The sequence below is a fragment of the Camelus ferus genome, chromosome 6 (assembly GCF_009834535.1).
Source record: "Camelus ferus isolate YT-003-E chromosome 6, BCGSAC_Cfer_1.0, whole genome shotgun sequence".
Taxonomy (NCBI): domain Eukaryota; kingdom Metazoa; phylum Chordata; class Mammalia; order Artiodactyla; family Camelidae; genus Camelus; species Camelus ferus.
In genome coordinates, this window is record NC_045701.1 from 8426828 (window position 1) to 8444819 (window position 17992).

The following is a 17992-nucleotide window of genomic DNA, read 5'->3' on the forward strand; positions in this document are numbered from 1 at the left end:
ACGTTGACCCAGGTGGTGAGTTTCTTGTAAGAAAGGACTGACTGCCATGGCCTGCTAACTGCAGTAATGACTTACTGCCATTCCCTGAGTGCCTCTACGATGTTAACCGCAGCACGTCAGTGTAGACCTTAATTCTCACATTAAAACTTCAGTCCTTGCAGCCTACTGTTCACTTCCTAACCTTCTCTACCAAAGATCACATCGTCTACTCCAGTTACATTCAAGAAACAAGCGAAAAAGCCAGAGCTAAGATTACTTTTTTGTCTTTGGTTATGCTGTTTTCTTCACTTCCCATGACTTTCAGAGGCAAGATCCTACCCACCCTTCAAAACTTAAACATACTGGCATATCTGAGTGTAACCCATACTGATTTCTTCCCTTGTGACCTATTACAAAGCAGTCATTTAAATACATGAAAAATACACAACAAAGGACAGGAAGAACTTGCGTCAGTTGCAGTACTCGCTCGTACTCAGCCCCGTAACTGGTATGGAATGCCTGGCGCTTCTACCATACCTCGCTGTATGCCCAGGGATTACCCCACAGTCCACTGAGACCAGCGCCTGTGCTTAGGTCAGCCACCAGACACGCCTGCTTCTGCCCGGGCAGGAGCGCAGAAATCAGCCCGACACTGCCTCCTCCCACTTCCGGTCACCTGCATACCCATCACATGGCCGACACTTGCACTGTGATACAGGTGTTCTGCTCTCCCCACAGTGGTACCTAGACTTAGTGGGAAATTACAGAAGAGTCACTGCAGCAGCTCCCACACCACTTTGTGCTCTCCTACCTGGCCCACAGGCTCTAGTGATGATAAGCTTACTTGCCTGTTGATGTGGAAACAGAAAAATCCATTAATTCACCTACTGTCGGGACTAAAAGAAAAATCTGGGCTTTTTGAGATCATGTAGAGCCACTCCTCTCTACATCCATTACTTACTGCTATTTTAATACACAAATAGTGGACCAAAAAAGTAGCTTCTTTGGGTGTGATGCCAGACTAGTCATGGTTTGGTCTGTTTATTGTGACTTGTCTTTGGCTAATTTTAGGGGGGAAAATACTTTATTTCTGGGTAGACATCAAACCCAGTTTCATAGGGTATATCGCCTTCAGTTTTGAGTGGGTCATAACTGAATTGCTACTAAGAGTAAAATTTGAAATTATAAAATATGTACATGGAATGTGTATATTTTTTTTTCCCACTCAACTGGGGAAACAATTTTTTGTAGCATAGTTATAAAACGTGCAATCAATAAAACAGAATGCTTGGTAAAAGAAAATGCAAATTCTCCATAAGACTTTGCAACCTTTGTTTTGTCAATCCATTCTAAAAATGCCCTCTAATTTGATGAATATCATCCAGCTATTTTTTATATGCCCTAGTAACAACAGAACCGTTTCATTTCCATAGTTCATAGATAGACACAATGTGCGTGGAACTGGGGGCAAGTCACTTCACCTTTTAAGAGGTATAGGAACTTGGCAACATGCAGCAAAGGGTGTAACAGGGTTACTTTAAGGGAGCAAGGAGACTGTCCGCAGTATTCTCTCTTGAGTGTCCCAACTCTCTTGTCCTCTGAGTCTGAACCTTCTACAGTTCTGTCCCAGGAGACACTGGCTTCAAACCTGGTTCTTCCACCCCTGGGCAGAGATCTGAGATTGTTCTTTCCACTTCTCGAGACACATGGGCAGCACTAACCCTGTGACTGAGCTAAGGGACTGGATGCACATGCACTGTGCTTTTCTCCCTCCGCTTTTACTCATTCTGTTCCCCAAGATGAACCACAAAACTCCCTCAGTAGCCAAAGCAATCTTGAAAAGAACTAAGCTGGAGGCATCATGCTTCCTGATTTCTGACTATGTTACAAAGTTAGAGTAATCAAAACAGTATGTTATATTGGCATAAAAACAGAAACAGGTCAGTACAACAGAATACAGAGCCCAGAAGTAAGTCCATACACATATGATCAATTTACGACAGAGGGAGGCAAGAATACAAGATGGAGAAAGGACAGTGGTGTCAGTAAGTTTTACTGCTGGGAAAACTGGATCACTGCATTACACCATACACAAAAATTAACTCACAGTGGACTGACAACTCGGATATAACCCTGAAGTGCTGAAAATAGAGGAAAACTTACCTGTAAGCTCCTTGACATCAGTCTTGGCAATGATTTTTTTTTTCTTTGACGCCAAAAGCAAAAATAAACGAGTAAAACTACATCAAACTAAAAAGCTGCACAGCAAAGGAAACCATCAAGAAAATTAAAGGGCAAACTATAGGATGGGAAACATTTGCACATCATGTATCTGATAAGGAGTTCATATCCAAAATATATAAAGAACTCATACGGCCCAAAAGCAAAAAACAAAACAAAACAAAAAAAACCTGATTAAAACAATGGGCAGAGGATATGAATAGACATTCTTCCAAAGATGACATACAGATGGACAACAGTTGCATGAAAAGATGCTCAGCATCAGTAATTATGAGGGAAATGCAAATCAAAACCACGTTAAGATACCACTTCACATCTGTTAGAACGGCTACTATCAAAAAACCAAATAAGCAGCACTGGCAAGGGTGCGCAGAACAGGGAACCGCTGTGCACTGCTGCTGGGAGTGCGCATGGGTGCAACCATTGTGGAAAACAATGCGGAGATTCCTCAATAAAATGACCATACCATTGAGCAATTCCACTTCTGGATATTTATGTGAAGGAAATAAAATCCCTATCTTGAAAAGATATCTGTACCCATGTTCACTGCAGCACTATTTACAATAGCCAAGACATGAAAATAACCTGTGTCCACTGATGGGTGAATGGATAAAGAAAATACGTTATCTATGAGGAGGGTGAGGTGGGCATGCAGAATATTATTCAGCCATTTTTTAAGAATCCTGTCATTTGCAACAACACAGATGGATCTTGAGGGCATTAAGCTAAGTGAAATAAGTTGGAGAAAGACAGATACTGTAAGATCTCATTTATATGTAGAATCTAAAGTAAACAACTCAAATACAGAGAAAGGATTGGCTGTGGCCAGAGGCAGGTGGTGATGGGGTGAGCAAAATGAGTGATGGTGGTCAAATGGTACGAACTTCCGATTACAAGATAACTGAGCCTTGGCAATGTAATGTACAGCACAGCGACTACAGTTGACAACACTCTATTTACAGATGACCCTGAACTGTGTGAGTCCACTTACTAGTACACAGATGTTTTTCAATAGTAAATACTACAGTACAACATAGTTTGCAGTAGATTGAATCCATGGATGCAGAACCACAGGTACAGAAGGACCGAATATACAGAGGGCCAACTATAAGTTATGCATGCATTTTTCGACTACATACAGTCAGCAGCCCTGACCCATGTGTCATTCAAGGGTCAGCTGATTTAAAAGTTGCTAAGAGAGTAGATCTTAAAAGTTCTCATCACAAGAAAAAAAAAATTAGATAGATATTAACATTGTAATCATTTTGCAGTATATACATACATAAAATCCTCATTTTGTATATATACCTAAAACTAATACAATGTTTATGCCAATTTTATCTCAGTTTTTTTAAAAAAGGTTGCCGTCTTCAGAGACATCTCTAAGTCATGCCAGAGTAACAACAATGGGACTTAACTTCTTTCCATAAACAACTAGAGAAGCGGACAACACGTATGGAAACTGTTTTCCAGATATTAGGCAACAGGCAGCACAAGGCTGTAATCCCGGGGAGGTGGGGAGGCTATATAATCATCCAGCTCTCTGCACGGAGGCAATATCCAGCCTACAGACCCAGGGAAAGGGATGCCCAGACAGAGCCTGGCAACCTTGCTGAGATGAGGAGACACTGAGATCAGAGTTTGGGGAAGTTGAGGTGGTTGAAAATTGCCGAGTTCCAGAAAGGAATCAAAACAGTGGTCCCCTAGACTCTTCGCTGGGTATCGGCTGCACGTGAGTAGAGGGTCAACTCTACAAAACTAAGTAACTAGGGAATTCATGGTAAACTGCAATTCCCAGTGCTCACACAGGATGGGAAAACAGAGTGAAGAGTTCTCAGTCATCACCCAGGGGTATACTACAGGGAGCGAGACCACCGAGGGGTCATGCCTCAGTAGGAAGCCAAAATAGAGTGAAAGCTACTTTAGCTTAAACCCACCCTAGCAAAAGTGAAAGCAGAATTCGAGGAAATCAAACTGATCTGCAAATAACTGCCAAAACAAAGTTAAATATTCTGTTAAGTAAATAAAATCCAGATTCTCACAACATAGCACCCACAATGTCCTACATCTTAAAAAAAAAAAAAAAATACTAGACATGCCAAGCAGCAGAAAGTGGAACGTAACTAGGAGAAAAGGTAGTCAATAGGGAAAGGCCCGGAAATGATGGAACATAGCGGCAGCAGATAGCGATATTAAAACCGGATTTTGTACAAGTATTTAAAACATGACAAATGGAAAATATTCTTTAAAATAACAAAGAACTTCTAGAAATAAAAAATAGGTGCAATGCAAATTTAGCTACATAAATTAACAGATTAGACAATGAAGAAAAAAAAACAGTGAAATTGAAGATCTCGCAATAAAGTCTATCCAAAATATACTACAATATACCTATCCAAAATACAGCATCGAGACAGCACTGGAGAAAACGGAGCATCAGTGACATGCAGAATTGTATCAAGTGGAAATCTCTACATATCACCACCCCGCAACACTTCATACGCACCCCTCAAGAAGGAAGGGGAGAATATTTTGAGGAAAAAGCCAAGATTTTCCAAATTTGATGAAAACTAAGTTGAGCCAACTTTAAATGGCTCTCACTGGCTATAGTAGCCTGAATAATAGCCCCCAAAGACACCAGGTTCTCATCCCTGGAATGTGCAAACATTTCCTTAGGTAGCAAAAAAAGTATTTGCAAATGTGACTGAAAATCCTGGGGTGGCCAAAGTATAGGATAATTAAGATGGGTCCTAAATGCAATCCCATGTATCTTTATGAGAAGGATGCAAAAGGAGCTTTGACATACAGGAGAAAGTGAAGTAGCATGACCGTGGAGGTAGAGATTGGAGTGATGAGACTATAAGCCAAGGAATGCGGCAGCCACCATAAGCTAGAAGACAAGGAACAGATTCTCCCCTAAAATCTCCAGAGGAACCTTGGCCCTGCCAACACCTTGACTTTGGCCCAGTAAAACAGATTTTGGACTCCTGGCCTCCAGAACTGTGAAAACAATACATTTCTGCTATTTTAAGCTACTAAATTTGTGAGAATTTGGTACAACAGTGATAGGAAAACACATTAGCCAAAGATGAAGCATTTTGAGCATCATCAAAATAATAGTTACGGTGAACCACACCGTATAAATTATGTGTTTAGACAATTCTAGAGTTAAAAATGAATACACATAAATTCATTTGACATTGGTAATCAATTCATTGTTCTGAAAACTGATAAAAGGAAACAGCTGTACTTAAGAGTAACAATACAGTTGATAAGGCGAAGTTCTGTTTTATAAAAAATTTTAAATGAAGGATTTGTAGAATCAGGATACCACCATTTTGCAATTTGTTATGAAATAATAGAACTAAGCAATGATAATCAATGGCTACTAAAATAGTTACTTGAAAGGTTATGGTAAATTTATAAGCAAGCTTACAACTTCCAAATTCCACAGTTCAATCCCAACATTAAAAAAAAAAAGAAAGAAAGAAAAACCAAAGACAAAACAGATATATGTACCTCCTGATGTGATGCAAAAGGAAATACAAAATACCTACCATGAAATTTTCTTGACAAAAATTCAAACCTGAATCTGAAGCTTCTAAATCGAAGTACCAGTTTACAAGAAGTACTGGGGAGAGAGGAATATGGTAAATAATACTGTTGAGATCCTATTAGCAGAATTCAAATATGGGGAACTCTTGAAAAAAAACCTAGCTTATTCAACAAATTGCCAAAAAAAAAAAAAAAAAAAACACCCTATAATTAAGAGATGTGAGAGATTTATCAATCCAAAGTGTCAAATAATCCACTGCAGAACCTAATATGACACAATGGGGGAAATTAAAAACCATTTGGTATTTGATTAAATTAAGGAATTGATACTATTTTAGGTATGGTACAGTTGGCTGACTTTTTAAAATATCTATTACTAATCTTAATTTAGGGATACATACTGAAGAATAAATGAATGAAAAAATATGATATCTGGGATTTACTTCAAAATAGCCCAGTTGGGGCTGGAGATAAGTGTAGATAAAACAAGACTGGTCAGGAGTTGGGAGTTGCTGAAACTGGATGACGGCTCCCTGGGAGTTTCAGGACGCCATCCTGTCTGCCTTTTGTGTATGTTTGAAGACTTCCATATTAAAGTTTCTTTTTTAAAAAATATTTCTTTCTTTTAAAAATATCTTCTACAGATCCTCATTACTTACGGATAAAGTCCGAACTGCTTGACAAGGTTGAAGCAGAACACAGGTTTTCAGCAGTCTGGCCATCTTCTAGGCTCACCTTCACCTGCCTCCATTTCCAGCTGCCTCCTCTTTAGCTACAAGACACTAAGGTCAGTTCCCCGAACACACCCTGTGTTTTCACACATTCAGTAATCCCATTTGCCTACCTGGAAAACCCTTCAGCACTTCCATCATTTGGTGAACTCCATGGCCCAGTTCAAATGTAACTGTTTCTATAGATCTTTTTTTTTTCTTATTTAAATACAGTCAGTTACAATGTGTCCATTTCTGGTGTACAGCACAATGTCCCAGTTATGCACACACATACATATATTTGTTTTCACATTCTCATTAAAGGTTATTATAAAATATTGAATATAGTTCCTTGTGTTATACAGAAGACATTTTTAAAATCTACTTATATATATAGTGGCCAACATTTGCAAATCTCAAACTCCCAAATTTATCCCTTCCCACCCCCTTTCTCCAGTAACTGTAAGATTATCTGTTTCTGTTTTGTAGATGAGTTCATAGTGTCTTTTTTTTTTAGATTCCACATATGAGTGATCTCATATTGTATTTTTCTTTCTCTTTCTGGCTTACTTCACTTAGAATGACGATCTCCAGGTCCATCCATGTTGCTGCAAATGGCATAATTTTATTATTTTTAAAAGCTAAGTAGTATTCCATTGCATAAATATACCAAAACTTCTTTATCCAGTCATCTGTCGATGGACATTTAGGTTGCTTCATATCTTGGCTATTGTATACAGTGCTGCTATGAACACTAGGGTGCATGTATCTTTTCGAATTAGAGTTCCCTCCGGATACATGCCCAGCAGTGGGATTGCTGGATCATATGGTAAGTCTATTGTCAGTCTTTTGGGGAATCCCCATACTGTTTTCCACAGTGGCTGCACCAAACTGCATTCCGACCAGCAGTGTAGGAGGGTTCCCTTTTCTCCACAGCCTCTCCAGCATTTATCGTTTGTGGACTTTTAAATGGTGGCCATTCTGACTGGTGTGAGGTGATACCTCATGGTAGTTTTGATTTGCATTTCTCTGATTATTAGCGATATTGAGCACTTTTTCATGTGCCTATTGGCCATTTGTATGTCTCCACTGGAGAATTGCTTGCTCAGGTCTTCTGCCCATTTTTGCACTGGGTTGTTTGGTTTTTTTTTTGTTGGTGTTATTAAATTGTATGAGCTGTTACTATAGATCTTTAATTGACTCCTTGAAATAGAACTAATGCCTCACTTCAAAGCAATCCCAACACATCACAGACATGACACGCCAGTATACCCCTTATATCGTCCCATCATCGACCTCTCCCCTCCCCACCTCACCCAGATAGAACTCCATGGTCCATATTTATGAGCACTCCCTTTAACACAACCTGAACTTCTTTGCCCCTCTCTCATACTTGCTGGGATAAATGATAAAACTGATTAAATCCTACAGTACGCCTGCACTCTTGCAGGTGAATGTGGCTGAGAGGCTGGTTTCCTTTTTAGACTCACTTTCCCTAATGTCAGTGGGTCCTTAATGCTGCCAGGCATTATTATTTCTTCCCTTGGTCTGGCTTCTTTTCCACTTTCCATTCTGCAACAATTATTTATATCTTTTCCTCTTTCCAAACCTGCATATCTCTTCTCCCATACACATCTCATAAAATCATCTTGCTCTTTATTTCACTGAACAAAATAAAGGTAATAAAAGGAGAACTTCCAGGATATCCAAATGGCTAATAAGCATATAAAAAGCTACTTAACATCATCAGTCATTAGGGAAATACAAATTAAATCAACTCTGATACCACCAACACCCACCAGAATAATTAAAATGACAAAACACAGATAATAATACTAGCAAGGAAATGGAGCAAATGGAACTCTCACACCTTGCTGGTAGATCATGTAAAAATTATAGGACAGTTTTTACTAAAGGCAAACATGTGTATACATTATGGCCCAGCAATTTCACTCCTACACATTTACCCAATTGAAAGGTATACATATGTTCTCTTTAAAACATTTCAAGAAGGTTCATAGGAGCACAATTCATAATAGCTCAAAGCTGAAAACAACCCAAACGTTCATCAGCAATAGGATGAGTAAACTATGGTAGCTTCATATATGGAATATTACACACCAGTGAAAATCATTGCGCTGCTCCTACACACAACCTAGATGAAACTCATATTGGCGAGTTTAAGGAGCCATAAACAAAAGGGAACACAGTACTTTCAAAAAAAAAAAATCAAAAACAGGCAAAAGAATCCATGGTGTAGTTACTAGACTGAACTCAGACCCACTCACCACTCACCATTTTGTAAGCAGCAAACCCAATCTACTAACAGCAGATTGCCATAAAGTCAAGTACAGTATTTACTTGCAGGGTGCCAAGCAAGGAGAACAGGAAGCTAATGCTTGGGTCAAAAGACCCAAACTCCCCAATGGCTTTTGGGTAAAAATTTTTAAAGGCAACATTAGAGGTCACAGGATGCATGGTCAGCTCATAGACATTCTTCCTGATTGGTTGGTGGAAAGGCAACAGGGTGAGGTTTGGGGAATCTTAATCATCAGTCTTCTGGTTCCAACCAGTCTGGGGTCTATGAGCTTGTGATGCACCGAATGGAGGGGTCTCAGTTTCTGCAGAACAACTCCAAGATATATGTTAGGTTGTTATCTAGATTCCTTTGGGATGAACTAGGAGTCCTGTGACTGTTTTCCAAGCTCCTTCCTTTGCTCCTGCATTTTCCAGTTCTCCAATCATTAACTGTTTGAGTCCGCTTTTGGGAACTTCAAGAAGGCCTAGGAAAGGAAAGCTTTTTCGATCAACAAGAACCGGGAACATGGAACGGCTTATACCCAGGAGGGCCCCGCTAGTTCCGCTCAGTGTCAGTGTCAGTGTCAGGGCAGTGGTTATCTTCACCGCAGCTCGGGGAGTAATCTGGAAGGAACACAGGAGCCCTCTGCGTGGCTGCTAATGCTGTTTCTTGATCTGGGTTCTAGTTACACAGGTTTGTTCACTTTGTAAAAATTATTGAGCTATATACTTGTGATTTTTGAACTTTTCTACATGGATATTATGCCTAAGATAAAATGTTAGTTAAAAAAGAAAAATAGAATTCCACAAACCACCACATTGACCCATCTATGTGCATGTGAGCCCACCGACCCCGCCTTCACTCCTGTTACTGTGGGCAAACTGTTGTTCACTCTTCCATCAGACAGGCCCTTTCTCCCATGAACTACATCATTACCGCGTCTTCTTCACCAAGAGCCACTCTTTCAAGTATCCTATCTCATTCCTTCACTTTTTCCTCTTGACTCGATCCTTGCCATCAACCTACAAACATGCTATCACTTTTCTAATTTTTAAGACAAACAACCTTCAATTACTGTACTTTTGCTTTAAGCCAAGCAAAGGAGCGTAAGACTCAAAACTTTTGTCTATACTTGTTGTTCTCACATTCTCTTTGAACCACCTCCAGCTGTGTTCTCACCTCCACGCTGCACAGAAGCTGATCTTATCAAGGTCACCTCCACATTGTTAAATGCCATAATCACTTTCTCCTCCTCGTCTTACAGTGATTCTCAAGTTTTGGCCATAGTCATCAACTTCCTCTTTGCAGAATCACTCTCCTTTAGGCTTCTAGAATACTGTATACTGTTTTCCTTCTACTACGCTAGTCGCTCCTTTCCCACTTTCTCTTGTCGGTTCCTCCTCACCTCTGTGACCTCTGCATTTTGGAGAGCTCCCGAAACTCATTTAGGAGCCTCTTTTCTCTGTGTTCACTCCATTGGGATTCTCATCCAGTTTCCTGGCTTTACACAATCTCCAAAATGACGAACACCAGGTAAGTGTCTCCAGTCCAGATCTCTCTCCTGAACCCAGACTCCTGTCACATTCATCTCCTCGGCATCTCTCTTAGATGTCTAACAGGCACCTCCAGTTTTCTATGTTCAAAAGTGAACTCCTGATCTTCCCCTCAAGAAACCACTTTTGCAGTTTCCATGTCTTGGTTAACGGTAACTCTGTCCATCCAATTTATCATCAGGGCAAAATCCTTGAAGTCATTCTCGACTCCTCCACTGCTCTCAGAAAGAAACTCAATCTGTCAGCAAACCCTCAAACTTCCAAGCATTTCCAGGATCGGACCACTCTCACCATGTCTACTGCTGCTACCCTGGCTTAAGCCACTATCATCAGTGCTGAGATTATGACCATAACCTCCTAACTAGCCTCCCTGCTTTCACCCTCGCCTCCCAGTCAGTCTGTCCTCAGCGGAGCATTAAAATGTTCATCAGATCATGTCAGTCCTCTGCTCGAAACCTTCCAGTGGCCTAAAGTGTCACTCAGGGAAGACAAAGTCTATGTAATGGGTCACCAGGGCCTTCACAGTATCCCCCCAACCCCACACTCTTCATCCTTCCTCCTCCCTCCTTTACTCTGTGCCATTTACACCAGCTTCCTTGCTGTTCCTCACACATGGCAGGTGTGTTCCTGCTTCAGGGCCATACACCTCTCTCCTCTTGACCTAGAATGCTCTTCCCCCATTTATCCTCCTGGACCATTCCTGCATCTCCTTCAGATGTTCACTCAAATGTCGCCCTTTCAGTAAGGGCCTCCCTGACCACACTATTTAAAATTTTCCTCCCCTCCCCACTCTCCCAAGGTCTCCATCACTTCCTTCAATTTCCCTCTAGCACCTGTCTCCTTCTAACAAGCATATGCATTACTTACCTACTTAGAGTTGTTTTCCCACCAGTATGTGAACAACATGATTGTGGGGATTCCTGTCTGTCTCATGGACTGCACTATGCCCAGTGTCAGGAACAATCCTGGGACATGTTAACAGCTTAGGCAGTATTTGTGGAATGGATGAATGAGTTACTTCATTGCTTGTCACACACTCAAGCGTCATAGAGAAGTGGGCCATAACTTAGCTTTGTGATGACCGATCGACTAAAGGAAACAAGTAGGAACAGATATGTAAGGCAGGTAATGGATTTAATTATTCTTTCCCTTTTTAACCCAAAAAATTGATCTCCCCAAATAAATTATGTCATCCGTTCCTAAACAAGGTTAACTGCCTTTCATTTCTGTCTTAAATTTTCAATCGATCAGGAAAAGAGCAAAGATTACAATAGGCAGAATATGTGAAAATATAGTTATTAAAACAACATTCACCCATAGTCCACAAATCAAAAATAAAGGGGAAGGTCAAGCCTTGAGAAGTAATACAAACATAGTTGCTCATTTCATTAATAAGATGTTTCCTTTCCAGAGAAAGGTTAAAGAAGCTGATATGACGCAGAGGAAAGGAAAAATCAACAGATGTGTTGGTTTAATTGCACAGTTTCTAAAATACACTAAGCAAATGGGGGAGAAATGTGACCCTTCTGATACGAAGACCTTACATTTGTTATTAAACAAAGAGTACTTCCTACTCACCCAAATGTATTTCTAGAGGAACTTTCAATGCTTGGGGGATTCCTGCAACTTGTTCCCCCAAATGACAGGTTCACATTTTAATCCTTTCAGTTTGTTTTTATAAAAAGTTCTCTTTTATTGCACACAAAAACATATAGAGAAAGTTGAGTATGAAGCCAAAGACCCACGTTTTCCTCAGAACACCTGCACTCAGCTTTTCTGCCCCCTGGCAGCCCCTCTCAGAGGAGGACCGAGGACCATCACCAAGGCTAGTGGGTGGAGAGGTCCACAGCCACTGCTGGGAAGAGACCCTGCAGGGCTCATCTGCTGAGCGTATCACTGGTCGTTAGTCGCCCCCGTGGTGGGGCTGACAGCAAGCGGGGGAGGACTCAGTGTGCCAATGCAGGGAAGCTGGTGGTGGCAGTGCCCACTACCACAGGAGCACAAACTGACAAGGAGCAATCACTGACTTAGAAGATTCAAGGCGTCAGGCACGGTGACAACTAAGTCAGAGCACATGGGTTGCAGGGAAAGCGGATTGTGAGAAAAAACCTGATTAACTGAATCACAGTCAGAATGAAACACACTAATGACATCAGGACATATTATTGGGAACATCATTCAAATTACACAAATTATTTTGGACATGAATCACTTTTCCAGAGCACATTGTATGTAGACCAGCTCTACTATGTAACAAGATATGCTCATCTGTTTATAAAGGATCCCTTTCCAACCACAGAAGAGAATGACTAGTAGCCAGTTGCCCGCAATTACCTGACAGTTATCTCTGGAGCTTTAGAAAGGAAACTGGTTCACTCGGTAATATTTGTTGGGCAGGTGCATGGAAGGGTGGGGCAGAGAGCACACACGCACGCACACACACAAATTGTCTCCCCACAAGGAAACGTATAAGCCACAACACCATGAACACTGACCATTCCATTCACATACTTAAATAAGAGTTTAGACTCGAGAGGCATAAAGACAGAATAACCAGGCCTAGTTTATTCTTGTTACCCAATGTAATTATTAATACTACAGCCCCTCAACTAAAATCTGTTCCAGTTTGAACAATACATTATATGGTGACCTTAGTAATGGCTACTGTCTTCTTGGTTATGGAACATTAAGCTTTGGCTGTGAAGCTGGCAAGATTAGTGCTGTAATTTTCCCGTAAGGATATGGGTGGTCAAACTGGTCAAATCACCTCACCTTCTCCCTTAAAGTCATGAATCTGGATTTCAGTAATGAACGAATCAGCTGTGTTCCTCCATGTTCTTCTGAATCTGCCCCTTATGCAGCCTGCCATGATCATTCTGGAGCAATGGGATTCTCTTGCCAGCCTCGAGGGATCTTAAGTGTCACCAACAGTTATGAGAGAAAGTCTGTTTTATCTTACTTCTGGCTTACTAGACAAAAAGTACAGGTAAGGATTTGAATGAGAAGCTATTTATTTTTAAGTTAATAGTACAAAATAGAAGGTTCTCTTTCCATCAAAATCCCCTCCCCTCTACTAAGCCTAGAATTACTAGGAATGGCATTTCCAAAGAGTGGAAAAGCTGACACCAGGAATTCAGCTGAAATCCAGGGTCTCCTGCCACACTTCCCTCCCTCACTCACCCAAGTAGCTGGTTCTTATTCTCAACTCTGAGAAAGTCAGTGGAGGAGCCACTGGAAGTGGGGTGAGCGAAGAATCAGCATTCACCCAGGGCAGTCATCTGCAGGGCAACAGACTGACTCACCCACACTCCAACAGCAGTCCCCTTCCACCGGGGGATGCCGTGGATTCCAGAGCCCCGGTCTCCACCCCACAATGTCCCAGCACGTCCTAGGCATGTTTACATCTGTTCCTGCCCCTCGGGTAGCAGTTCTCTCAAGGTGTATCTCAGAGTTCAGCCCCATAGATGGCCTTATAGCGTAAATACTCTTCTAAGCACTGAAGAACATTATCATCCACCTTGGGGTCAAACTTGTTAGCCAAGAGGTGATGGTTCTGGAGAATCCAGTGCAGGTCCCCAGCCCCATAAACACAGACAGCCCGCTGGTGGATTCCAGAGCAAGGGGCATAAGGTGCCCCCATACTGATGTCTCCCTCGTGGTCTTGCCACTTGACCAGCCTGGCGATGGCCATCATGTCTGAGATGTGAAACTTGGGGTGGTAGGGAACAGAGCCAGGCATCCATGGTGCACGCTGAAGGGTAGCCCAGAGGTGTTCATCGGGGCTATAGGTGTCTTTGGCCCATTCAATCAGCCGTTGGGATTTGGGGTTCTCTAAGACATGTTGGATAAAGCCTCGAGAAGCCACAATATAGGCATTCCCCGTGAACATAGGTAAATTATCAGGGGGAGGGTCCTTCATCTTGTTGGTTACTTGCAACGTGTCTGTCACTTCGTAGTGATATTTCCAGCGAGTCTTTTTGTACTCAGTAGGTATCTCTGACTCCATACTGTTCTTCCCATTCAACATCTTGAGGGCCAGGACCATCTCGGCATTGGTCTTTATAGGAAAGTCTGTCCCGCAGGTGTTCAGTAAGTATTTCCACGGCACCGGGCTCCGGAGCAAGTCTTCCATACAGTTCAGGTCAGCCTGCACCCTGGACCAGGAGGCATAAACCACCCGAACCAATTTACTGGCCATGAAGACATTCGGGAAGCATGAAATAATGGCCTTGACTGCCTCTTTGAAAGTTTCTGGGGACTTCTCATCTACATGGACACAGTATATGTTCTGAGGGGCATACACAGCTCGCAGCAGCCTTTCAAAGTTTTCAACCTTCTCATGGACCACCATAGAGTAAGCGATGGGAAAGTCTAATTCTTCTTTGCTCAGTGGGAACCGTATGAACTTCCTTTTGGCCTTAAACTGCTCACAGTCCCTGGTCATGTTGAGGTAGTCAGTGTCTGTGAAAGGCTCCCGCTTCTTCTTGACCTCCAGGTTGTCCAGGAGAGCCTTGATCACTGCTTCCTGGTCCCCTCGGGTGATCCCAGAACAGTTGATGGATCTCTTTGCTGGCAGCTTCAGGGACTTGTACAAGATGTCCCTACAGTGCTGGCTTTGCAAGTCCCTGGACTCCAGATCCAGGGAAACTACGTCACATTTCAGTCTGAGAGAAAGTCTCAAAGCAACAAGGGCCAGCAGCATATAGCAGCCCAAAGCCCACAGATGATGCCTCCGGCAGAATTTCTTCTTCCACCAAGTCATCTTCGTGGAATGGGAGATTGGCAGAGTTTGTGCACAGGGAAGGAGGAGGATGAAATCCTTAGACAGAACAAAATGCCTTCAATTACAAACTAATCCTGAATGGGCTCAAGGAACATCAAGTTCAACTCCACAGTGATGGCAAAACCAGATTTCTTCTCTAGACAAGTATCCTCAGTCCAGATCCGCCTAGGATCCTCATACACCCAGCCTGCTGATGGAGTTCTCTCACCTGACCCTACAAAGCTGATCGTGCTGGGGCTGGGATTAGGACCCAGCTCCACCTCCAACCCGGGAGAGATAAAGGGAAGCAGAACTGAGTACCTGCTGCTGGAGAGGTGTAGTGAGTAAGAGGAAGTCCCTGCCTTCATTGTTCCATTTTGCCCCCAGTGCCTTCCCACCCTGCTTCTAACATAGTTTTTATCTAGGAGCTAGAATGATCAGTCTAGAGAGAAAAATCCATGAAATTCAGACTCTCAGCTTCAGTTCTAGAAGTCCAAAGTCCTTTGAAAAGAACAAGTGCACTTCTCGCTCCGATTAGATAATTCATATATTAAGATGCCTTCACCACATATAATTCATTGGTTAGATGTGGTATCTAGACACCCTTTAAAAAAAAATGTTCTTACACAAGCACAAAAAATTGGATGTAATCCCCCCAAATACATTGTAATCATTCATATAGACGACTCTCAGTCTATTCAAATTTAAAATATATCTACACACACAGACACACAGAGCTATGAATATGCAATATTTAATGAGTGCTTTTTTATAGGCCAGGAATCTTTCTCTACATTGTCCCATTATAATCTTCACAACATACCTGAAATATAGTATTATTAGGCGTCTTTTGTAGAGAGGAAAATAGAAGCTAAATAACTTGCCAAATATCACAAACATTATAAGACACAAATCTGGGACTCTACCATGCTCCCAATTCCTTTTTTTTTTTTTTTTTTTTTTTTTTTTTTTTGTCTAGAAGCCTAATACTTGTTCCTCCAAACCACAGCTACCTTTTAAATACAATACAGGGTACTTAGTACCATCCAAGAAAAGCAGACATTAAAGGGGGAAAAAAATCCCTAAAGGGAGAGAAAGACACCAAAACGTGACATATCTTGTCACGCAATGATTGTTCTCCCTTTTTGCGATCTCTTTGGAAGCTTAAGATTGTATCCTCTTTAGTAATAACTTTCAGGGGAATCTGAGAGGAAGGAAAAAATGAAAAATTAAGGAAATTCTCACCTTTAAGAGCTTTTTTCCTGCTTAGGGAAGATCTCTTGCCACGATGTGTTTCTCTTCCCAAAGAAAGATTGGTTGGATTCCTGTGGAAGCAAATGTGAATACCATATTCTCTGGTCTTCTTTCAGCCTCTCCGAAAGTACATTTTCTAATATTCCCAGCATGTCCAGGAAACCGTATCAGGCTCCTCCTTAATCTCTGCAAAGTAAAGAGCAGCAGGAGGCTCCGTCACTCACCTTCAGGACTTCCTGCTCTCAGATAAGAGAGCAAGCTCAGCTATGTCATCCAGGGCATATTCTTGAGAACGAGTTATTCCTGGCAGGTGAGCGAGGCAGGGAAAAAAAAAAAAAAAAAAAAAAAACCACGCTGACAATGTCTCAGAAGGCAAGCAGCTGCTTCATCCAGGACCGCCCAGTTTGTACCCAAGCTCTCCTGCCACAAAACCATTTATAAAAACCTGCCGATGCTCATTCTAGAACCTGAAGCTTTTTCCCCCTTAAGAAGGAACCACAGAGACACACAGGTATGCTCCTGCCTTCTTTCGGCCTGGAGTCCAAATGTCACTCCTTTTACATTCCCTTAATACTCCCTGAATTTCACTCAAGAGGAAAGCAATAAAAATGATCTTCAATGACTGTTTCCTTTGTTTTCTTAAAGGAAAGAGTCAGTGAAAACCAGAGTTCATTCTTCGATGGCAACTGTTCAAAAAAATTCATTTGTCTGCCTTTCCGTGACTGTTACTAATCCGTAGGTTGCAGAAATATCCTGGGGGTTTCAAACTGTAGAGCTCCTTCCCTAATGTCTGCGAGTCCAGGGCTCCGGGCAGTCTGAAGAAAGGACAACACTAAAGGCGGCTGGACTTCAGTGGGAGCCCCATGGGGGGTTGTGGCATTGCAGCGTGGAAAGTGCCTCCTTCAAAACTGCTGACACTGTTTGCCCCTATTCGCCTCTCCGCCTCGCCCCCAAAGCACTCCTCCAAAAATGCAGCATTCCTGGCCAAACATTTGAAATAACAAATTTAATAACTGGATGTAAAGAACTTAACTAGGTATGAAGTTGTTAAGCAGCTAACGGAAAGTTGGCCGCGGGTGTACACGATGCTCAATTATTAGAGAAGTAGCCACTGCTAGGCGCTACCATCCTGACGCTGGAGGAACGAGGGGAAAAGTCGGGAAGTGCTAAATTGAGAATATGAGAAGGGTGCCAAGAAGCGGAAACTCAGGCCTCTGAGAGGGGACTTCTCAGTTGGTGCTGGGGTCTCTGAGCTCAGAGAAGGGTTGCGATCCCCTAGACTGAGACCCAGACCTCTCCTGAGCAGCTGCTGTCTGTCCTCCGTCACTAAACTGGCTTCAGGGCCGCTACGTAACCGAACCGCCACCGCGGGGTTGTTGACATGGCCCTGCTCATAGAAGCAGGAAGTAGACAGGAAGCAGACAGGAAGTCCCGCCTCCAGCCTCTCTGTCGCCCTCCGGCGCCCCCTGTTGGCAGAGCCGATAGGGGGCAGCTGGCCAAGCACCAACGTGGTTTGCAGAGTACTCCCCACCCCCGCCGCACGTCAAAGCTGAGTCCAGGAGGGTGGACTTTATCTGCACAATAGCATATGACGGAGATGAGTTAGTGTTGCCTTCTTCCTACAAGAACTGCTTATGCA

At 42.3% G+C, this 17992-nt stretch overlaps 1 protein-coding gene across 4 annotated transcripts in view; it reads right to left on the reverse strand.

The window, feature by feature from the left end:
- Positions 1 to 8124: 8124 nt before the first annotated feature.
- Positions 8125 to 17992, reverse strand: part of GCNT3 (glucosaminyl (N-acetyl) transferase 3, mucin type) — a 78650-nt gene continuing 68782 nt past the window's right edge. For 3 of the 4 annotated variants that reach the window (XM_032481067.1, XM_032481065.1, XM_032481066.1), the window contains 2 exons: positions 16345 to 16539; positions 8125 to 15156 (listed from right to left, as the gene is read on the reverse strand). In XM_032481067.1, the coding sequence (XP_032336958.1) occupies positions 13783 to 15099 (1317 nt within the window). In that variant the 5' untranslated portion in view covers positions 15100 to 15156; positions 16345 to 16539 and the 3' untranslated portion in view covers positions 8125 to 13782. Of the gene's footprint in view, positions 15157 to 16344; positions 16855 to 17992 lie in introns of those variants that run through there. The other variant, XR_004320417.1, reaches the window with a different exon arrangement.